This window comes from Camelus dromedarius, chromosome 1 (assembly GCF_036321535.1).
Source record: "Camelus dromedarius isolate mCamDro1 chromosome 1, mCamDro1.pat, whole genome shotgun sequence".
In the NCBI taxonomy this organism is placed as follows: domain Eukaryota; kingdom Metazoa; phylum Chordata; class Mammalia; order Artiodactyla; family Camelidae; genus Camelus; species Camelus dromedarius.
In genome coordinates, this window is record NC_087436.1 from 96,363,722 (window position 1) to 96,388,262 (window position 24,541).

The 24,541-nt window shown below is 43.7% G+C and overlaps 1 protein-coding gene across 1 annotated transcript in view; it reads right to left on the reverse strand.

The window, feature by feature from the left end:
* NWD2 (NACHT and WD repeat domain containing 2) overlaps positions 1-21,064 on the reverse strand; it is a 164,108-nt gene extending 143,044 nt beyond the window's left edge. The window contains exon 1 of the mRNA XM_031436157.2: positions 19,972-21,064. Coding sequence (XP_031292017.2) covers positions 19,972-20,122 — 151 coding nt within the window. The 5' untranslated portion in view covers positions 20,123-21,064. The remainder of the gene's footprint in view (positions 1-19,971) is intronic.
* Positions 21,065-24,541: the final 3,477 nt, after the last annotated feature.

Genomic DNA, 24,541 nt, shown 5'->3' on the forward strand with positions numbered 1-24,541 from the left:
ACAAAGGCTTCATTTGTTGGGGATACGTGAGGGTAGGGTTCAGAAAGAGATCAGCTGGCTGGTGGGATAATGCCAAATTGTTGAAAGGTTGGCAAATCAGGCTCCTGAGTTCAGTCTTTATCCCACAGGTGGTAAGGGGTGGTTTAGATGTTTCTGTGTTGAAGAGGAGCACATGGATAATTTTCGAGTACAAAGCTATCTTCTTTGCACAGAAGACTCCTATAGGAAATAAGACAGGCCACAGGAGCAGGTAAGGGTAGAAGCAGATTAAGAAGAGTAACAGTGTTTGAGGAATCAGGACTGGGGTCAGGCAGGCAGAGGTCCCAGACCACCGGGGTCAAGCGGCTTCCACAATTCTCATTGCATCTCATTATTATTTTCTATTTCTGTGTTCCTTGGGGGGCACAGCCCCATTTATCATTGACTGTTGTCATTTGTATCAGTTCTTGTTTTAGTTATGCTGTAAGATTAATTCCTGGCACATGGTCAGGACTCAAAGCTGTGTTTTAAACAACACACTAAGACCAGAGTGAGAGGTCAGAGGGAGAGGAGGAAATGGGACCATGAAAGCCAAATCAGAAGAGACATGACAGTGGGAGCAGAGGTCAGAGAGAGAGATGTAGATGATGCTATGCTACTGGCTTTGAAGATGCAAGAAGGAGCCATGACCCAAGAAATACAGGCAGACTCTAAAAGCTGGGAAAATCACGGAAACAGATTCTCCCTGAGAACTTCCAAAAGAATGCAGGCCTGTCAGTGCCTCGACTTCAGCTCAGTGAAACTGAATTCTGACTTCTGATCTCCATGACTATAACACAGTCAATTTGTGTTCTTTTAAGCCACTAAATTTGTGGTAAGTTCATTATAGAAGCAATACGAAACTAATACAAATGTTTTGCATTTGTTAGATGCTTCCTAACTTTTCAGACATCAGTGCCACTGGCTATTTTGTAAGTTCCTGGGTGTAGAGCCCATGTCTCAGACTTTTGTGTGACTTTACAGAGAGTGTGCAGAGTAGCGTCAGTTAAATTTTGCCAGTTTAAGCAACTACTAGTTTACTGCAGGTCACTGTATTAGAAAGATAGTTGCCCCTTGAACAGTATGAGAGATTAATCCGCGTGCAACAGTCTGCCCTCCACGTCTGGAGTCCCTCCACATCCACAGATTTAACCAGTCACAGACTGGGTGGTACTGTAGCATTTACTATTGAAAAATACTCGTGTATAAGTGGATCCATGGAGTTCAAACCTACATTGTTTACGGGTCAACTGTATATCACTTTATATATGGATCTTGAGGTTTCAACCCCCACCCCCTTTTTTTTTAAAAAGAATTATTTAGCATAGTCACTACTATCAAATCGCCCTTCTTTTCCTTCCCCCTCCCCACTTGTTTTGGAGGGATAGAAAATTTACAATCAAGTCATGGAATGATCTGGACTTGGGCTTGAGATAGCTTGTTTTGATCGGATTTTAATATTGGTGAAATCTGTGTCAATTTAAGTATTTCACAGCTGGCCAAATGTATTTTGAGGTTCATTCAATCCTATAGATTCTGCAGTAAACACCCTCTAGCATATTTTGGTAGCATAGCTATTAATGGCAGAAAAGTTATTCCCAAAACAAATGCTCTAAATTTTACTTTTATCTTACAAATGTCATTTTGATTAGAAAATGGTATTAAATGACCAAGATATTTTAAAACATATACTACATACATCTAAAAATGGTCTTTTATAGAACTTACATAGGAAATTAAATATTTACACATGTATGCAGAATATGATAGCATTAATGAAAAAAAGGCTACATCTTGTACTTATTTCTGCTTCTGATTCTACTTCTTACAGAATAAAGCCTCATTTTTATATCTTTGAACCTTTGAGAATGTCTTGCTACAGGATTACAGGCATTTGTTTTTATCTTCTTTTTTGGAGCAGTGATTTTCAGAGTGCTATAACCTGAGCAGCTTTCAAATAGAGACTGAAATATAGAGACACTTTCAGATATAAATATATTCAACTTCCTTGGGCAAAAATCTCCAGAACACCAAGTTTACAGGCTGGACAACAAAATGACCTATTTAGGAAAAAGGTTAGCTAGTTATAAAAAGCAAAATGATAAAATAACTCCAGGATGAGGGGGGATACAGGAACATCATTTTACCTAAGGGGGAGAAACTAGCCAAATCATACTCACCAGATGTAAAGCAAGATCTTCTGAAATGTCATTGACAGGTGAGGCTTATGCCAGCTATTTAACCTTCTGCAAGCCACGCACATTCTCCGTGCCTTCTTATTATATTGGAAGGTACTGATAAAAAATAATCACCTGTCGTATCTGAATTTGGTCAGGCACTGAATTAAGCTGACAGTTATCTTCGAATTGGGGGTGGACAGACAAGACTGAAGAAGTTTGAGTCCAAAATCTCCTTTGGTTTGAATGGCTTGGTTAGTCCGATATGAAATGAATGGAATGGGTATTAACCATACTTTGGAATTTCCATCTCGTAACCATCAGATACAACCCTAGTGCTTTCTTTAATTGCTATCTTGTTTCAGGGATGCTGAGAAAGTGTTATTCATTTGTTTACAAAAACTCAGTAAATAGTCAGGAATAAAGGTAGTCATCATTTGATTCCGATGACCATCCAAAACCCTATTGCTAAAATCATTTCTTCTACTTCCTCCTCTTAAAAAAAATCATTAAGGGCCTCTTACATTCTACCAGTCTCTTGTTCTTAAATAATTTCCAGACACTGTTAAAATTTATAGGGAACTTGAATGTTTTGTCTCCACATAGCTTGGGATACTCATTTGATTTCTCCTCCCTCCCCCAGCTACTTCTTCCCTGAAACAAATGTCTCCTCTCCTCATTTCCTCCCCCTGCTCCTTCTTCCTCTACTTTTTCTCCTCCTCTTCCCCACCTTCCACAGTCTATCATTCTATTTCCATTTTGAATATCAGAACAAGTAGCTTTAATGTGTCTATTATACTAGGCACAGAGCTAAGTGCTTTTCATATCTTACCTCATTAATTCTCACAGGAATCTTACAAGTCAAATATATTATTAGCCCCATTTAAAAGATGAGAAAACCAAGGCTCACAGAAGACACACTTCTACAAGGTGATGAAATCCAAATACCAGACCTGGCAGTTTCCAGTTCCAGAGCCAAAAGCTACACAATTCTCTCTTATTGTTAACATCTTGAAAGATTATGTAACCCACACTCCCTCAGCTTCCAAATCAGACTGGGGGAGGAAGGGAGGTGGTGGACACTCCAGTCCTGCACTCAGTGTTCGTGAGTGAGTGGATACATGCATGAAAGAAACAGTAATAGTCAGTGTGAGCCTCTGGATTACCCTGGGGACCTGCTATGAAACACGTGGCTGACGCATTCTTGTATGCTATTACCAGTATAGGTCCTAATATATACAGAGTGCTCTGGGATCTCCGTAGCTGTGAAAGCTGTACCATGCGTCCCCACTGTCCCCGATGGGGGTCATATCAGCTGCTGCTGCTGGGCTGTAAGATGCCCCAGTTGAATTCACTTAAGCCTCAGATATTGATCCCAATCAATCCCATTGCTGCTGCTGCCCTCAACTGAGACGGACATGGCAGTGCTGGTGGCCCTTGCCCCATCACCTTTATAAGGGGCTCCAGGATTGCTGCCTCAGTTTTCCCTCTTAAAGAATCTGTAACAGATTTCCTAGGAGCTTTGGTTAAGGGATGCGGAAGGGCATCACCTGGAAGCAGCCAATGCCACTTTCCAGCACCCAGAGACCAAGGCTGACCCCGCCCTCTGCCACCTCAGAGAGGACTTCCTGTCTACTCAGGTCACATACGTGTATGTGGCCTTTTCCTCTTGTATATGGGTATGATTCGTAAAGTCTGGGGCAATTTGCCACTTGCTTCCTCTGAAGATCCAACTAGTATGTCTCTCATCCCTTTCCATTCTAGTTCCCAGAGACCCGGGCAGCCAGGAGATACAGGTCATGCTCCACACCTTTCTACTTTACTAGGACACTGAAGAACTGCTGAATTTAGAACAAAACAGAACACCAGTCAGACTCGTTATAACAAACTTACACATACATCCGAGTGAATACTGACACACCTTCTTTTCCAACAATGTTGGAAATACTTTTGGAATCTTCTCTTAGCATTGCTTTTAAAAATAGGTGGAATCAATGAATGAGTACTATCCAAATAAATGGTGATGATCCTTCTCTTTTGTGAGTAAAGTTGGTTTATGAAACTAAGCCTAGAAATTATGGGGAGATAACATGCTGGCCGTACGTGGTCTTGCCTCCATATATTTCCTGACCTCATTTTCTATCAAGGCTGATGCTCAGCAGAGACACACAGATGCATGCAGCTTACTGATTGCTAATAGACAGTATTTGTTCTGGTTGGTTGGTGCCTGTATACAGGAATGTTAAATTTTATGAAAATTGCCCTATCTCCATCTATGTGCCACACTGACCACAATGTTGCTCCTTGGGCACCTAAGGCATGCTGTGCCTCAGGACCTTTGCATGTGCTTCTTGGCAGAAATGCTTGCGTTCCATGTACCTACGTGGCTCCCTGCCCCAAACTGCTCATGTCTCTGTTCAAACATTATCTTGTCAGACAGACCTTCTCTGACCATTCATCACCGGGAAAGAGCAACTCTGCCCATTGCTCTCCTTACCTTGCTTCATTTTTCTTCACAGTACATATCACCCCACAAAGTTTACAAAGAGATTTAAAAATTTTAATTTATCTTTTTATTTTTGACATGATGGTTCCTCCATTAGAGCATGAAAGCCCTGACCATAGGGGAAATGTGTATGTTAAATAAACACAGTTAGTTACCATAGTTAAATTCTATATCCTCCAGGCTTAGAACAGTGTCTTGCATGTAGAAAGCCCTCAATAAATAGTTGTTCAATGACTGTTGGGAGTTTCTGGTTAAAAATAGGGGATGACTATAAAGAAAGAAGGCATGCCTATCCTCCTGGCTTGTAAACTTATTTCTGATAATTCTACAAAAGCACTTTTTAAAATGTTGAGAATAACCATGGCCTCTTAAGATGTCAACCTTGACAGACAGTTAGAAATAAACATTCTGGTTTAATATAAACAAACAGAATATAAATGTTTTCCAACTGTATCATCATGTCACATATCTTTCCTTCTCCTAATTGAGTGGGCAACAAAGATACCATTGGCAGATGAGTTTTGTTTTTTTTAAATGACTGCCAGCTAGTTGAGCCAGGCTTGATGTCACTTCTTTAACTAGTTGTCAGCATCTTCTAGGTACAGAGATAACGGAGCTAATAAATAACAACAACAATAATAAACCTAGTTAACATTTAATGAGGGCTTATTATGTGCCAGCCATGTGATAAGCATTTCACAAGCTTTCTCTCATTTAAGCCTCATAAAAATCCTATGATATTTTTCATTTTAGAGGTAATTTCTCTAATTGTGGATTTGCTTAAGTAACTTGCTTTAAGGCACCGAGCCAGAAAATGGCACGGCAAGGTCTCAAACCCAAGTGTTTCCAACTCCAGATTCTGAATCTTTAGCTTCTATTACTGCCTAGTCCTGTGAATCATGTGTCAAATGTACACACATGATAAATTCCTTCTCACAATTCAGGGGAGAGATCCAACCCCATCTCTCCAGGAGTTTATATTCAGTCACCTTACCCAAAAGCCCAGTGATCTTGTCAACCTAAAAGTCTCATTCATAGGCCTAAAGAGGAGGTCTTTTATGCTTATTTCATATTACTTATATTTTCCACTTTTAATAGTGAACAGTGGGGAAGGGTTTCTAAATCCTGGCGATGTTTCCCATTGACTTGGTTGTCCTAAAGTACTTTCCACATTCTAATCATCAAGAGTACACATTTACGTAGCATACTGCAGTTTCAGAAGTGCTTTTCCATCCATTATCATAACACACTTCCGAGTCAAGGAGGACAGGTTATATTGTCACTATTTTTCAGATGATAGAGTGATACTCCCCACTTCCTCTCCTTAAAAAGAAATAAAACAAAATGGAACTCCTGGGAGTTTCAAAGAAATGGAATAATGTAATATTGAAGTTGGAAGAGGTCCCAGAAGTCCTGTTTTTCATCCACCTCATTCTATAGATGAGGAAGAGTCCCAGAGAGAACTGCCCAAGGTCAAGGAGCTACTGTCCAAACCAAAAGCAGAAGCTAAGACGTTTCAGTCCATTTTGTGCTCCCTTACCATCTCATGAACACGAAGGTTATACTGTGTGCACACACAAGGCTATTAGCAAACAAGCAGAAAGCTCTCCAGCGAAAACGCTCAAATCTCTCCAACTCCCAAATGGCTGTTACACAAGCCTGACTGTGCATGATTTAAATGGAATACAAAATGAAACTTGCCATAAAAATAATGTTACAGAAAGTGGCAAGGTTCCTCACTGGTCCCCAAAATCATCATGCAGCCAGACCCTAATGTTAGCAGTGTCTGATTTCCCATTGTTTTTTGCGAGAATTGCATGGGAATTTACAATTGCACTGCTGTTGTCTGGTTTCACCTCATCCTTCAGTCCCTGTTTTCCTGGGAGGAAGGCGCCCTTCTCCACCAACTTTCCCCTCCCTGGGGTGACTACAGCAAAAACCAGGAACTGCATTCATGGAATGTATTTTACTGGAAGTTCTGGTCTGGAGGATAGGGACTCCATGGCTGGGTTCTACAACCATCTCTTTGGGGCTCTAGCTGGCCTCACCTAGAGTAGGGGAGCAATACTGGCATGGGAGTTTGGGTACACTGACACAGAGGGTTAGCTCTGCTGGGGGCGGGAGCAGGAGGTGACAGGACTGGAACAAACACTGGAGGGATGGATCCTGTGAACCAAAGAGAGTCCTGGCAGCAGCAGGTCCTGCAGAACACCTGGGAAGGCCAGGTCAGGAGGTAGACTGCCCCCATCTCCTCTCCACTTTCATTCCTATTAAGACGTCTGAACTCAACAGATGTTTCTTATGCACTTATTCTGAGCACTAAATGTTACTTTATCTTAACGGAGCGTAATGACTTCACACTGGCTTACAGTCAGTTTAAGACTCGCATCTGGAAGAGTTTTAAGAAAAGAATAATGATTTGTTTCTACATTGGGCTCATTGTTTATATACGACAGAATTTCACCCTCAGAACTTGGTAAGATGTATCATATGGGTGTTTTTGGTTCTGACAGAGAGGAAGATTGACATTCTCGAACCTACCCCTGATTAAACAGCTGGTAAAAACTACTGAATCTAGGATTCTAGTATTGTGATTCTTGGATGCTGTGGTATCAAATGAAACTCGTGTCCTGGAAACCTGTACTGCCTTCCTCCAGGCACTGGTGGGTACTGGCAGAGAGGAAATTTACATGTGCATTTCAAGGTCTGCACAGTGTAAAATGGGAACCTTCCCTTTCGCTTATACACCCACTGGAGCAGCCCCCAGAGCCAAGGGTGTGCTTTGATCCCATGATTTCAGCAAAAGTGAAAACCTTTTTACCTCTTTGACACAGTTGAGATATTGTACAAAGTTTCCAAAAAGAAAAAGGTAAGAAACAACAAAAAGGAAAGATTAAACAATAAGTACTGAATCCAAAGGATGAGCTTCAAATATTTTTTAACAATCTCATTAGCATTTGGCTAAGCCCTTAATTTCTGTTCTTTAGGTAATCCCGGAGGCACACGCAGGATGGCAGGCTCCTAGCCTCCCTCTGCCCTGCTGAGGCTCAGCTTTCTGGCTCCCCTGCCTCAAAGGGACCAGACTGCCTCAGTCTCTAGCCCTTTTCAAGGAGCACCAAACTCAAAGTTAAAAAACAAAAACTGCTTCTGTTCCACAATTCTTCTCTCTCAGTTCCACCCTACTCCCAGATTTATGGGTCAGAATCAACGAACAGGTGAATTAACCCTTTCCAGATTCTAGTTATCATCCACCTACAGCCCTTCTCTCCTCCACATCAAACACTGACAGGAACGCCTGTATTACTTCCCCAATAGAACACGCGCTTACAACCCCCACTGCAGGCACACAATAAGTGATCACCTTACACAACGGTTGGGTCATTCATTCTACCACGGGAGCCACTTGAAACGAAACAGTTTTCAACTGTATGTGAGATCTGATCTGTATTGAAATCCTTCCTAGAGAGAGATGGCTGCTCATTTTTATAAGAGTGCGCCTTCCCACATAAATGTGGGCACCACATGCTCTCTGGAACATCGGTGGCAGGAAAACCGCATCAAGGTCTAAAAGATTACCAGGAGTTGAAAGAATGACCTATGAACCTTCATGTAGATTTAAAGCAACATTAAAGGGATTCTTTATGTGTGAAAGAAATGATTTCTAGTATAAGATTTTAGCACATCTTACATTAAAAGGAGGAAGTGGTAACTTTTTATTCTCTCTGAATGTCATTTTCTTGAAATCTGCTTCCTACCTATGGCTTCAAAAGAGGCATTTTTTGGTTTGTTTGTTTTGGTTTGGTTTTTGGGCCATTTTTTTTAACATAAATTTGAAGTAGTGTCTGCTCTATTATTTAAAGATGGAACTATTAATACCTCATAACTTGGGCTGAATTCATATTTACGTGTTAAGCCAACATTTTAAAAAAAATACACTGTTTAAATGTGGTTACCTCTAGCTAAAAAGTATGTATGACTATGTAGCTGGCATAATTGGGGAATAATGACCCATTTCATGCCACAATTTACAAAAAAGTTATTCAAGTAATTCTCATTCCCTTGTAACCTTCTATCTCTTATTTTCTACCTGAAGGCTTTTAGCAAATTCTGATCTAGAATTTTTAAGTTCTCGCTATCTTTCAGGCATTGTTTTAGGTTATTTCTCAAGATAGCCCTGTGAGGTAGTTATTATTATGCCCAACTTTCAGAAGCTTGAGGGGCATTGAAACTTCAGGAAATTAAATGATTTACCCAAAATTATAACAAATCTTGACACAAACCCAGATCTACCCCCCGAATCCTTCCACCTAACCAGTCCATGCTATGGCACATTTGTTTTATTTTACTACCTTTATTTATCTATTGTGGCAGGCAAGCCACATCAAGGCCTTAAAGGCATAACAAATAAAAATCATTGGCTTAAAACCACCACCACCATTCATTTTTCCTCCTGGATCTGTGATCCAGGCAGGGTGTGCTGGGGAAGGAGTGTCCACTCCCTACGGCACTGGTCAGCTAGGAGGGCTCTGCTGGGGGCGGAGATCTCCTTTCAGGGAAGCTCCCCTTCCTTGCTGGCAAGGTGGTGCTGCTTCTCTTCCAGGGGTCTCTCAGTAGGGTGGCTGGGTTCCAAAGAACAAGTGATTCAAAAGACAGAAAAGGAAGGGTCCAATTTCTAAAAGCCCAAGCCCAGAACCCAGTGCTGGGCCATTTCTTCTGTATCCTATTGGCCAAAAACAGAGTTTAAATTCAAGGTGCATCAATTCCACCTGTTAGTGGGTGGTGTGCCAAAAAAACCTGGGGGCCATGTGCCAAAAGTCTCACACTTTAAGATTTCTAGTTCAGCAGTGATTTCATTAAATCATGAAATTCCTATTTTATGATGCTCTTACCCCCACGAGTTTGCAGATTAATACCTACAAATGGTAGCTTCTCAGAGGTGGGAAGGTCTGATCTTTTTACATTTTCCCCACGTATTCCTTTTATTGTTATTAGAATTGATTCTTTACATAGATTATTTGGGCTTCTGAATAGAGTGAGCCTGGGCTTAAGAGGGAACTTTTATTTTCCTGTCTTCTTTTCGGTGTTCTCAGTAGAAAGACTGGTTGTCAGCACCCGCAGCTGGACCAGTTTCCCCGCTGGCCACTCCACTATTGTAGAGAGGTCTATTTCTTAGATTTGATACATCTTGATCGTTCTCTTTTAACTAATTTTGACCAGCTCATGCCTGACTGGATATCAGATACGACAGTTTGATTCCAATTAGTCCAACTGGCCTTTGCACATAAACATCCCTCTCACAGTCAGTGTTTGTATTGTTGGTAGCTGTGTTGGTCCTACCTCTGAGATGGATGAGTCTGAAAAATAAAGGCAGTGGAAGATAGCTCGTATTTTCCTAGTAACTCTTCACACCAGCCAGTTAGGACTTTGGTTGTATACAACGCCTATAATAAATACTGCAGCTGATGCGTAGAATAAAGTCTGAAGGAGATATATTCAGTGGCGAGAATCTCTCTGAATGACACTACACATAATAGATTAGATTAAGCATTATGAAGGATACCCTTTCAAGTTTTGTGATTTCATTTCTGAGTTCGATTCCATCATCACTCTTGGAATAAGACATCTGATATTTGAGCTTTGCTGTCTGTTTTGAGTGTACCCATGTCAAAGTCTTTGAAGTATTTTAGATTAAAAATGAGCTTTCAAGGAAGTATATCATTCCCTTTGAATTGCATCCAAAGCTGCAGTTTTTTATTCTTTAATTAACTTAGTATCACACAAATTCTTCTAATTATACAATAGCCAACAAGCTTTAATTTGTCGAATGAATTCTGTTTAATTATAGCAAAAATATGATGGAAGCTAACACTCTGAAGAAGTGATACAAAGGTATCTAAGTTGACATCACCACATTTCCTTTCAGACTGTACCTAACTCAGCACCTATGTATTCTTGTGAACCATCTGCTACAAGTTTTGCTTTTATTTAAATCACGACCCTTAAAAGAGTCTGAGTTGAAAAGAACTGTCAGCTTACTTTCTCAAACCCAATTACTTTGTAGATGAGTTCTGTTATTCTGTAGAAATTTCACCATTTGCCATTTTAAAAGTGAGTTTGTACTTTTTAGTTGTCTATCTCTGCGTATCAATGTACCCCAAAACTTAGTGGTTTAAAACAAATTATTTCTCAAGAGATAAGCTGACATCTCCCAAGGCCATGCTAAGCGCTATAAAAATGTTCTGATAGGGATGTTTGCATATAGTTGCTGCTCTTTCTAAATGGTATGTAACGCCCTACAGCTCACTGTCTTCTCTTCTTTGTGTTAAGATATCTCACTATGATACAATACGGGCCATGTCAAACTAGAGATCTAATTTGAATGAGTAATTAAAGGCTTCCACTGTGTCCAAATGTTAAAACTGAATTAAGTGAATATTCGCGTTCAGGGAGAAGCCCTTCTTCCCCTCCCTGGAAGTTCCCTCTCGAGCATAAGATTCCTGGACTCCCTATTTACCAGAACTTGGATAGGAAGTTAAAGGGTGACTTATTTGACGGGAAAATGTGGGAAGAGTAAGCCAGGCAAGCTCAGACCGCCTGCTCAGCCCCTTCCCCTGGGGAACCGCCCCTGTCTGTCTGTGGAGAGCGTGGTTCTGCTCCCTGCCCCAGGCCCTGCGTTTTATAGAGTGACCCCTCGGGGGCCCACCGCTGCCAGCGTGTGGGAGGAAGACTGACTAATTCTGGTGTTGAGTGTTCAGAACCACAAAAGCATTCTCTCTTATTATCCTTAGCAACAAAAAAGGTGCTACTTTGATTTCCTATCTGCAAACTCTTTGGTCTATTTTCCTCAGCTCTAGAACTTGGGAGGTTCTAGAAGGGTGCAATTTACAGAGTTGTTGTCAAGTCTCAACTCATCATCATCACAACAATAACTCTTAATCAGTAACGCTTGTTGAGCACTTGCTCTGTGTCAGGTATTACTCACTTTTCAGGTATTATCTCATTTAATGTAATTATGACAAAGGCAAGTCAAGGAAACTGCACAACATAACTGGGGGGTTGGGCTATTTCCCCTCCCTTTGACTCCAGGCTCACCTTAACAGTTCACACAGACAACATCCTGGGACCTCTGTGCCTGAAGAGGCCTGGCAGCTTCCATTTCCTTTCTCTGGGGAAGCCAGTCCCCGGTAACGAATCCTGAATGATGAGAAAAAAAGCTGGAGAGCACGAGCTCTCATGGAGGAGCAGGCAGAGCCAGACGCACAAGTGAGAACTGGTAAATGGCTGCTGGTTTAAGTCACTGAGTTTTGGGTGAGTTGATAAACAGCAACAGATAACTGAAACATAATATACAAACTTGCAGACACCCTTTAAAATGGCAAATGGCATCACTGCTGTGGTGTAACGAGAATTTTAAAAGATCCACAGGAGATTTATTAAACAATAAATCTATCTGTATACAGTGTACCTCTTATATGGTCCAAGTCATGCTTTCTTTTAAACGTCATTCTAAATGAGCCACTTTCAAGGGACAAACGATAACATCATCTCAAGACATCAGCCCCACTTTTATTCAAAAGGATAAAAGCTCTTTGTTGAATAGTAAAGATTATCACTCTATTCCCTGTAGACAGCTCACCATCACTCTGCCTCGTATTCAATTACCACGTAGAACAGTTCCTATGCCCTGGCTCTACTCCTTCCTCTGGGGAGCCCTCCTAACCCCTCATTCCTCCTCAATTGTCTTTCTATTGCTCTGCTCACATTTTACCTTGGGGCCCAGGGTCCAAATGCAATCTCGTTCTACCAGAGGGACACACCTGCACGAGATCTGGAGGGCAAGGGGGGCCAGGGAGGTCCTTCCACGGGTTCAGCAGATGTGCATGCCTGTGGAAGCTAGCCAGCTACCCAGTACCCAGCAGCAGCTGTGATCCTGGAAGTGACTTCTACAGTTTCCTGCTGACAGCTTTGGCAATGTGACCTAAATGCCCAGTTGTGCTCATGACCTTCACTCCTCTGATCTTTACAATGACTTGGGGGGAATATTTAGTTCCCTGAAGCATCTGGAATGGTTTTTGTTGTTACTACTGAGCTCTGATGCCTCTGCAGATAGCATTCCTTGAGGGCAGGAAAGGCCTTATTTATTTCTGCATATCCATACCTGCACGGTGTCTGGATCACAGTGGAAAGTAATAATAAAGATAATAAGGATAGTAACAGCAAACAATGTTTAGTAAGTGTCCAGCAATGTTCTAAGTGCTTTACATCTACTAGTTTATTTAATCTACTCAGCAATCCTGTGAGGTAGGTACTACAATCTTAGAGATTATGAAACTGAACAAAGAAATAAAGCAACGTACTTAAGGAATCACTGCATTAAATAGTGACCTGGAGAAGTCAAACCTAGCTACTCTGGCTTTCAAGTCTATACTTGGATGTAATACTCTGCTGCTTAAATAATGTTTGTGGAAGGACTTGAAGATTCACCCACTAAAATTTTAGAACTCATTTATTATAAATGCACATAGGGCATTTATCGTAAAATGGCAGTTCCTATATTTTCCTTTAAGACTCTTAACTTTGACAAATGTTCTTGGAGTATCAAAAGAGCCTATATGTGTTGCTATGCTTCACTCTTTTTCCCCCAATGACTCCTAAAAACAATGAAAAACCAAGGAGCTTGGGAATTAGCACATAGGTTTCTTATGAATTTCTTGATGCACATCTGTCTCTTGTCTGCGGGCACAAGCTAAAGCAAATGGCCACTGGCTGCAGCAACTGTGGCTTCTACCAATTGGAGAATAAGCTTTCTTACCAAGACGCCAAAGGAATGGAGAAGAGAGTCAGGGAAGATACAAAGACAAGTAAAGTGCAAAATCTAAGTGGGAATGGACTCAGCATCTGATCATTAATATTGTGGACGAAAGTGCACAACCCTCAAAGATGACTAGTGCATAAATCTGTATGTTCTTGGGGGGATGTACCCCCAAAAGGCATTAGAGTATCTTTTTCTCCACTCTAGATGTCTCTTGACACCCTGAGGGAGATGCACCAGCAGCCCGGGCCAGGGCCGGCACTTATTCCTCAGGGGAGAAGCATCTTAATCTGATGGATGCACTTGGAAAGAAAATCTGCCCAGCTCCTTCTTTCTCTCTTATAAGTAAACCTGTCATTCTTCTCTGCTCCTCCATGTCTTAAAGGGGTCAACTCTGTTCACTGGATGGAGGGGCAGTCTGTGCTTTGCCCATTGCTGGTAGTGTCTGGAGGGTAAGTCTGTGCAATTTTGAGGTTCAGTACCAGGAAACCCACTAGCCTAAAGTTAAAAGCCACATTCCCCAATAAAGATCTATAGCCCTTATCTGCAATTACAAAATCCCTTAAGTGTTGAAGACAATTTTTTCCCCCCAATTCATGTGGCATCAAAATCTGAAGTGACCTGAGTCACTGGCGGCAAAACCTGACCTTGACGGACAAGAAGCTCTGGTCCTTATTACCCCACTTAGAGCTCTGTGTCCAACACAGTGGCCAATGGCTGTATGACCCTATTTAAGTCAACTGTTATGAAATGATATTAAAAATTCAGATTCTTAATACTACTAGTCACATTTCAAAAGCTCTACACCTTAACTAGTAACTAACTAGTAACTGGTGCTTTCATGGAGGACAACGCAGATAAAGACCCTCCAGCACTGGAGAAAGTTCCACTGCACAACACTGACCTAGTCGTGTTTTCTTAGGAACATATTCATACCTGATTATAGGATATTAATAATAACAATATGCACCATTTTCCCCCAAATCTAAAAAATTGTGGAATTGCGAAATTACATCTGGCTCAAAGGGTCAAAGACAAGGGAATACTGGCCTGCTTCAGCTTTTATTAGTAATAAAGGCAATACTATGGTCTTTCTTCTGCTTTATATTTTACATGTTATGGACTGAAGGATTGTGCCCCCACCCCTAAATTCATAAGTTGAAGCCCTAACCCTCAATGTGATAGTATTTGAGGGGTGAAAATTTCTCCTTTGGGAGACAATTAGGTTTAGATGGGGTCACGAAGGTGGGACCCCACAATGGGATTACTGTCCTTATAAGATGAGACACAAGAATTCTCTCTACACGTGAGGACATGGCTTTGGAGGCCAAGATTGGGGTGATACAGCCACAAGCCCATGGACAAATAAACTGGTGAGAAACCAGGAAGAGGCAGAGGAAGGTTTTTCCCCAGAGCCGATAGTGGGGGCACAGCCCTGATGACACCTTGATTTCAGGCCCTGGACTCCACCATCATAAGACTCTAGAGTTCTGTTGTTGGAAGCCCATCTGTGGTAACTGGTCATGGCCACCCTAGGAAATTAAGACAGATTTTGGTACCAAGAGGTGGGGTGCTCCTGCAACAAACATCTAAAAATGCAGAAACAGCTTTGGAACTAGGTGATGGGTCGAGGCTGGAAGAGTTTTGAGGTGCATGCTAGAAATAGCCAAGAATGCCATGAAGAGACGGTTAAAGGTGACTCTGGTGACAGCTCAGGAAGAAAAGAAGAGGGCTGGAGAGAAAGCCCCTCAGAGAGCATATAAATAATCGTGATCAGAATATGGATGGCAAAGGCCATCTGGCAACATCTCAGAAATGAAGAAGAGGTCATTAGACAATGGAGAAAAAGTAATTATTATAAAGTGACAAAGAACTTGGCTGAACTGTGCTCTGGTACTTTGTGGAAGGTAGAACTTAGAACCAGTGAACTCGGTTATTTAGCTGAGGAAATTTCTAAGTATGTACTGTGAGAGTGGCTGGGTTTCTCCTGACAGTTTATAGCAAAATGAGAGAGAGATGAATTGAAGTAATAATTGTTAAGCAAAAAGGAATCAGAACTCGATGATCTTGAAAACCTTCAACCTATCCATATTGCAAAAAATGTGGAGGTCTGTTCTGAAAAGAATGTTAAGGGTGTGGTCACATAGCTGTTCAGTAAGGAAATGAGTATGGGTGTGAGTGGACCACAGACCACCCAGCAGAAACATGGCTGGTGTGAGCTGGGGTTAGGTGGAGACAGGATGACAGGAAGGCAGGCTGGCTGACTTCTTAGGACCTCTAGGACCGGACCACAGGGCTACTGCCTGTGAACACACATTATTTTTCCAGACCAAGGAAGAACAGCCCCACAGGAGATGCAGAGATCATCAGGATTGCCTTTTTGGCTTCAAAGTTTGAGGAGAGAGTTACCTGGGCTTCAACAGGGGAGATGGCTTCTGCTTAAAGGCTTCTGCTTCAAAGGAAAAAAGATTATTCTAGAGCCTTAAGACCCAATGGTATTTTCCTTGCTAGGTTTTAGACTTGCTTAGAACCCTTTATCCCTTTCTTCCTTCCAATTTCTTCTTTTTGGGATGAGAAAGGTTATCCTGTGCCTGTCCCTTCATTGTATTTTGGAATCACATGACAGATTCGCAGCTGGAGGGGAATTCTGCCTCAGGATGAATCCTACCTGGAGTCTCATCTATTATTTAGATGAGACTTTGGGCTTTAGACTTTAGAACAAAGTCTAAAGTCTAGAACAAGATGACTTTTACAACTGTTGGGACGGAATGTGTGTATTTGGCACGCAAGAAGGATGTGAATTTTGGGGGGTCGGGGGCAAAATGTCATGGATTGCATGTTTGTCTCCCCCCAACCCCCAGTTCATATGGTGAAGCCCTACCCCTCAATGGGAACGTATTTGGAGGTGGGGCCTTTGGGAGGTAATCAGGTTTAGATGGGATCATGAAAGTGAGGTCCCCAGTGTGAGATTAATGCCCCTATAAGACAAAGAGGACAGACCAGAGCACTCTTCCTCTCTGCCACATGAGGAGACAGTGGGGAGATGGCCATGTGAAAACCAGGAAGAGGGCCCTGACCAGGAACTGAGTTTGCCCGTGCCTTGACCTTGGACTTTCCAGCCTCCAAAACTGTTAGAAATATCTGTTGTTGAAGCCACTCAGTCTATGGTATTTATTACAGCAGCCTGAGCTAAGACGGTGGCTTACTCTCAACTGGTTTAGAATTGAAGCAGAGGAATATTACTTTAAGGACCCTTTGGAATTCAGTGATAGGGAGAGAACTGTGCAGGCTCCTCTCCTCTGCATATTCATGGACAATTCAATTCAGGCTAATCACAGTGGAGGGTTTTATATGTGCTTTAGAACCACTGTTCCAAGGAGGTGTAAGTGCCATTCTGGCAGAGACCGTGGCTAAATGACTAGAGAACTTCCAAGGATTAATAAAGATGCCACAGACAGGATTGTTCCTTGAGTGGGAGGTGGGACTAGTTGGAGTCCAAGGCCTATCCATGTCAGAGCATCTGGGACAATTACTGCCCCCACACCCCATGATGGTTCCTCTGTCTCTTTCAGACAGTGGGGACTGGTCAGAGCTATACGTTTTCATAGGAATGTGGCCATCAGAGTTGAGAACACCCTGAAATTTCCTTGAATGTTTCTACAGCTACCTTTTCGTGGGGGTGAAGTGGGTCAGGGCATCCATGTTCCCTTCCTTCTGCTCAGCTTCTGCTGGCCATCAAGTTTCAAGACTAAGGCCAGCACTGTCTACTATATCCGGCTGATTTTCTCGGCCACGTGGCATAAGACATTTAGAGAAATCTAGCATGAACCTAGGCTGGGCCAAAGAGTACCAAGAGAGATGGTTCAAGTCACCCGGAAGGCTCCAGCTGGTTTCATTCTGCTATATGAGTTCAGGCAACTAGCTTACCCTGGTGCAGCCTCAGTCTTCTCACTTGTAAAATAGGGAGAACATCCTCTGTTCACCATCCTCACAGGGTTTGAGGATGAAAATCAAATTTAAAATACTAAACGAGCTAGTCTCTGTGAAAATAATTTTTCCATTCTAAAGACATGTATTATCTTAATTACTGGCAGGGAAAGTCCATACAAGCCTTATAAGGGAATCTATGGAGATCCTTGCTGTATTCGTAAAAGTACTGTGATGAGTTCAACACAGAGTGCCTTTTACTTAGAGCATGAATTAGATTTCACTTGTAAAGGAAAGCATGAGATAACGTTCTTCGTCTTAATTTGACAGTGGAGAGGCTCTTGAGTATTGGCCAACAGTCTAGTATTGGATCACACCAAAACACAGCCACTTGCTCCCTGAACCGTATCCATAAAGATTTTACCGTAAAGTACTGCCTCTGACGGAGCATTTACGAAGATTCCAAAGCTTCATGTTCAGGCCCTAAAAAAATACCCATCTCAGTCTTTTCTATTTAATATACTCTTGGCTCTCCAGTTGGGATAAAATCTGAAGCCCTGCCCCTATTGCAATTTCTCAGGTAAGAGTCACAATCTGGTCCTTTAAGATCAATGTACAAGCTGCCCAGCTCAGTGACTAAAAGGCGTGATCTGCTCCTCCCTCTTGTTTGCTTTCCTCAGATTAATATATGGTAAGGTTTTTATGTCAAGAAACTGGAGAAACTATAGAATCACATGTACAGGCTTAAGAAAAACAGCATTAATCTTGAATATTAACTCAATATTAAGCTGACTTGATATAAACTATCATTGATTTTTATCTTAGGAATTACAATTTTAAAGAGTAATTACTAATGGTAACAGAATTTTCAGTCAGTTATTTTAAAAGCAACATGTTTAAAGAGAAATGTAGCAATTTACCTGGTTTTACATCTACACCTTTGAACACTTCGCAGAAGGGTTTTTTTTAGCTCAGGAAAATTAAAAATTTTAAGACTGAATATTTTCTAACAATTCCCTCAAATACTTTAAAAAGACTTTATTTTAACAATATTTTTAAAAACAATACTGAAAACTTAAGTGGTAGATTTCCTTAGGTCCTCAAACAGGCTGCATAACTCCATGATTTTCATTATCCAGATTTAAGTAAAAAATCCTGTAAAACATTTCCGATAAAAAGGTTTTTAAAGAGTGTACTGCGGCTTCCAAAAAGTCTCCTTAATTATTAAGTTCTGTGAAAGTGAGTTGTAAACTGATTAAAGCCTTCCCTCAAAAGTATGTAGTTCTAATATTAATCACTGTGGGTTATCTATTTGATTCTTCCCCCAATCCCCTCGTCATAATGTGAACTTTACCTGAAATTTCTGCCAGCAGAAATAGTTACTGAAAAGCTACTTTTTAGAAAGTTATTTTTTGTTGGTCCTCTGAATGCTTTTCACAAGCAACCAGGGCCTTGGGTTTTCAAATGATTCTATCCAATGGCTAAGTGTTAACTTTCTTTCTTCCTTTTACTTCTTTTTCAGACCCAAGGCTTGTTAAGGTGCAGCAAGTTAGTTTCAGATCTCACATATCTATTTCAGTTTCCAATAAACTCATCTTGGGGCCAAATATCTATTTTTCTAGAAAAGAGCAATTCCCTACAGTTTTATCCAGCCTAAGTCAAATGCATCCCACTTCTTCACTTAGTAGGAATGAAAGTTAACATTCAGAACTGAGAACTGAGAAGCCGCGATGAGCAAGAAATTGACCACCCAGCGATCAGCCGCTGGGGTTTGTGAATACAATACCTCAACAAGTTTTCATTTAGCGCCTACCAGGTGCCCAGCCTTAAGCAGAAACACGACTGAGACGGCCAAGTTCTAGACAGGGTGATCTAGCCCAAGGCTCAACTGTAGAGATGAGCTCATCCTAAACACTCCACTGCGAAACCAGCACCGGGCTGAGCGCCAGCCAGTCCCGGGACCCCACAGAGCGTTTCCCCTCCATCTCTGCGGGTCTTAGGTTCACAAGGGTCCTCTCGGCCTCCTCAAGGCAAAAGATACGACTCGCACAACCGCAAGAGGCGAGCCTCAGGGAAACCCTTGCTCACTTCGCCTCTGCCTGAACAAGAGGCAAAAGAGGGAGCCCCCCCGTTCAGGAATCTGCCTAGGCTGAGAGCGAGAGGATCTACTACTTGCGTTTACGATAACCTCGGAAAAGAAACCACTAAAGGAAAGGAAAACGGGGTGGGGGTGGAGGGTGGCAGGATGGAGCTTCCAGAAGCGTCTGCAAATGCCTCGGACGTTTTTTAGCCCAACCGGGGTAAGTAATCCACAGGGCGAGAAATGGGTCTAAGTCAGCAGGCAGAAGAGATGAGCGAGAGGAGAAGAAAAGTGACTCAAATCAAATCCCCACGCGCTCAGGCAGCCTCGGTATTAGCTAGAGAAAGGGAGCGCAGGGAACGCGTACCCGGCTGTGCCGTGGTATTCTCTCCGGCTCCCCCCGCGTAGACGGATAGAAGGACAGACGGACAAGCCCAAGCAAAGGACTTACCTTCAGGGTTGGCGCTGATGAAGACCCGGACGCTGCGGCCGGCGGGCACGAGGTGAGAAGGCAGGGCGGTTAGGTTCCCGGAGAAAGCCGCCCGCCGGAGCGCAGAGTCCCGGGGACAGGGCAGTTTGATGCCCGCACCGGCCGGCCACATCTCCCTCAGGGAGAAATAACTGCCGCCTCCTGCTCCTCGGGTTCCTGCCCGCGGCTCCGCGGAAGGGCTAGGTCGATCCCCGCAGGCGGCACGGCTTAGAGCCGCTCTGAGCCACAGGCGCCGCGGGCGAGCTCCGTGGCGCACACCGCCGGCCAGCGGAGAGCGGCCATACGGACCCCCGGGCCGCTGTCGCCGCCGCTCCCTGCCCTTTTGGTCTTTTGCCTTCGCTCTCGGCCGGAGCTCAGCGCTGCAGCTAGCGGGAGCGGGAGGTCAGCGTGGTGGCTGCTACGCGTGCGGCGCCCCTTTGCGCCGGGAAGCGCCCGCGTCGGTCGCCGAGTCCGCGGCCATCTCCCCGCCCGCGCTCTCGCCCGCGCCCGCCGCGGGAGGAGGGGGCTGTCAACGCGGCCGGGACGGAGTGGGCAAGGAGAGCAGACTAAACTTTATCTAGGAAAGGCGTCCGGAGTTTATCACAAGCTGCCTCCTGCGGGGCGCAGGAATACCCCCCAACTTAAAGAGCGGCTGGGGCACTGGGGACTCGGGCGAGGGCTGTGAGGGCGAGCCCGGGCTCTCCTGTCCGTCCCCTCGACGGAGGACAAGAAAGAAATTAGCCTGAGACTTCTGCTACTCTTCCAACTCTAAAGGTCAAACAAGCCCTGAACATTTTCGAAAATGCACGCGTGCCAGCATCTGCGCGGTTTTGTCTAAGTGCTGGGATTTCGGCCTCAAAGTTAGACGCATGCACGGAGCTCGGACCCCCAGGGACTGAAGCATCAAAACTCGGGACCGTCTTGGAGGGAGTATTACTGTCGCCGTTTCTCTTGGCGCAGGTAGCCGCGTCCCGCCGCTCTGCTCGCTCCCTACGCGCAGCAGAGCGGGGGTTTTTTATAGCGAAGCAGCGCCGCTCACGTGCTCTTCGCCGCGTGGCCACGGAACCTTTCCAAAAAACCGATATCCGCGGGGAGCCCTCCTGAGGTCTCTAAGGCTCCGGGGGGGTGGGGGGAGGTCCTTTCTGCTCCCTCCCCGCGCATTCCCAGGCCATTCCTCCAGTCCGGAGGCTCCAGGGCCAGCCGGACTGGAGGATGCCGGGAACCCCGCGCGGCCTGGCTCATGCCTGAGCACCGCAGGCCCGTGCGGGCTCTGGGGAGCGCCGCCGGCTCAACGTCTTGCAAAGTGCAGGTGGCCACGGATTGGGGGTAGGTGCGAGAGATCAGAGTTAGCGTTGACTAGCTTTTCCAAGTCCTTGGAAAGCGTGAGTCGGCTCCACCTGAAGTTGATCCAGCGTGGCCAGAGCCGACGCGGAGCTGCTACCTGGGGTCTGGGCGTGAGGTGGATACAGCAAGAGGTCTGGTCCACATCTGGGGTGACATGAAATGCAGGACTGAGCCACAGAATTTCCATCTCCGGGCTACACTCCACTGCACCTACTGAAATACTGCAAATCCCTGGGCACGAAAGAAGACCTCCTAGAATGAGTTGGTGCTGTGGAGTGGGGGAAGGGAGGAGGGCGTGCTTGGAGCCTCACCTGGAGTTTGGTTGAGCTTTAGGGCAAGAATGCCTTTTAGAGAGGAAGAACAGCTTTTCCAAATCCTTAAAATTGAGGAAGGGGCGGGTGGGCACGGTGTGAGAGGAGCTCGGCTGCAAGTTTTATCCTCTCACCGGGGGCATCTGCTCTAGGAAGCTCCTGGCCTGCTCCTGGCCTGCACTTCTTCTGGGCCCTGCTGGTGGCAGTGAAGTCATACACACTGCTGTTTATTTTGATACCCCCACGGCATCTCCAACACACTTTCTGGCATAACCTTTTTGGAGAATTGGGTCTCTAGGTTTTTAAGGCTGCCTCTCCGCTACTGAGAACAAGGGGGCAGACAGCAATTCTTACTTTGTAATAATTTGATGCTACCAATAAAGAAGGCTGGAACACGCCCCATGTATTTGTTTAACTGATTCCATTTAGCAAATCCTTTCTCTCTCCAGCCTCATTACTCCCAGGTGGGAATGCTCTCCAGCAGGAAGAACTCTCTGGAAGCTCTCCTGATGTCCCAGGAGGTATGGACTGAGCTCTCTGGAAGAGGTTATGAATATACAGTATCTATTACAGTATCATCCATCATGAATATACAGTGTTTCTTACTGGAGAAAGGAGCCAGGACCACTTTATGCCTGATCTCAATGTTGTTTATAAGACTGATGAGGAGTTGCCAGATTGTAAAGGTCTTGGGTGCCTGCCTTTCTTTCTCTCCGCTGCTCCCCTACCCCTTCTTATTTGGTGGTTTCTCTCTTAAAAATCGAATTAGTGTTTGTGTCTTCTGACCTTTGCTTCAGACCTCAAAGTGTTTCATTTTCTTAGGATGACTTTGGGATTTTTGGCAGCCTCTCTAACCTAATTAGCTGTTCTAGACAGGCCGAAGTTTAGCATCTGCCAGTGTCACTGCAGACCAAGGATGCAGAGGAGAGAGGATTTCACATTATCTGTGGGGCTGTGATTCAAAAGGCTCCCAGCACAGCCAGCCTTGCATCAGGTAGAGCAGGCTGCTGTCTCTGGGTTTTCAGGAAGATTTCTACCCAAGGATACCAGATCAGTGACCCCCCCCCCCCCACACACTTGTATCTTTTTCCATCCCATCTCTTGCTAATATCTAATAGCCCCAAACCAGAGATTCATTCATTAGCAGGCTGACGGCATAAGGGAACAGTCACCCATGGTGCTAACACTGTTATGAATTAGCTAGATGTATTTCGCATCCTGGGGAACTGTTGGCTACACGAGTGGAGGGTTGGGGAGGGAGAGAGACTGAAAAGGGAAGGAAGGGGGCAGGCATGCAAGTGGAAGGCAGGCCATGACTTATGGCGTGGAGACTGCTTTGTCTTTATATCTGTTTAAACATCTTATAAACATGTTATTATTACTCTCATTTTACACCTGAGAAAACTAAGGCTCAAAAAACAGAAATGACTTGTCCAAGGTCATATAACTGGTTAATGCTAGAGCTGAGATCCAGGTATTTGGGCCCCTGTCTCAGTAATCTTTGTAACGTACCACCTCTGTTTTCTAATTTTGCTCAGGTCTGGCCCTGGCTCACATCTTTAGTAACAAAAAAAAAAAAAAAAAAAAAAAAAAAAAAAGAAAAGAAAAGAAAAGAAAAGAAAAGGTTGTTCAGCCCTGTGTTCACAGGTGTGGAAGGCTGGTTATCATATTTCCAAATAGGAAAGCAGGTCTGTGTTCACAAGATCACACAAGGCTAGACTCTTCCAACTTGTAGGATTTTGATCTAATGACAAAGACCTCCAAACTCCTTGTTTTCTTTGGGCCCTGTTCTTTCCTCACAGGACCACAGGTAAACCCATATCATCTCTGAAGTTGGCTGGAGCATCTAGAAAATCATCTAGAAATAGGAAGATAAAAGTACATGAAAAATGGGCTTGGTCCCAAGCTTGTGATCAAGAAGTTTTCCCTTCTCCACCATCTCACTCACCCCAATTAGCTGGCTAGAGGACCATAAAGAAGTGCCCTATCTTTATAAAACAGTGATACCAGTTCTTGATTAAACAGTGCTGCTCCAGGGTAAAATTACTGCTAGATCCATCTACTCATAGAGCTAGAAGGAAACTTGTGGTAATGGAATCCAGCTCCCATGGGTATATAGATAATACCCCCTTCCACAAAGTAATTTTATAAAGCAGGAAGAAAGAACACTAATGTCTAATAGTATCAATATACTGAACATCTGCAAGCTAGACACTGTGGAAGTCTTTTAATAGGCATCTCATTTAATCCCACTGTTTCTGGGCTCTGGGCCCAACACCTTTTGTCTCCCCACTTGATGTCCCTTCTTGGACACTGCTGTCCCTTGCATACCTTTGTGATGTGTGTGCAGGTTACCTGATCCAAAGTCCATGGTATGCAAATAGACCTCACCTACTTCCCTGATTTTTTCCCCAGCTGCATGGCTGTGTCACATGTCCAGTTTGTCCTGCTTGGATGACAGGGGTGTTGATCATAAAGCACACAACCAGAGTCCCTGTGACTAACTCTGACCCAGTAGAAGGAAGATCTATTACCCAGTATTTGCCTACTAATACACTCATATTTCTCTACATCAAATCTTCTGGCCTGGGTGCTTCTGGACCAGCGTTCTGCATTTGTCCTGTTGTGGACAGAAGTGGAAATAGAGCCCCTAGTGTCATAAAGATGACCAAATTAACACACCAGGCTACTCTTATCTCAGGAAATGTAGCCAATGAAGCCATCCGTGTATTTTTGTTTCCCAAACTTGAAGAAAAATTTAGACTTAATGTTACATGAATGTTCACATTGGCTCCCTGATTTGGGAGATAAATATTTGAATCTTTCTGCAGATGTAAGAAATGGATTATACAGGGTCACTCAAACAAGGAGTCCAGTTTCCAAAGTTCCAGCTCAGG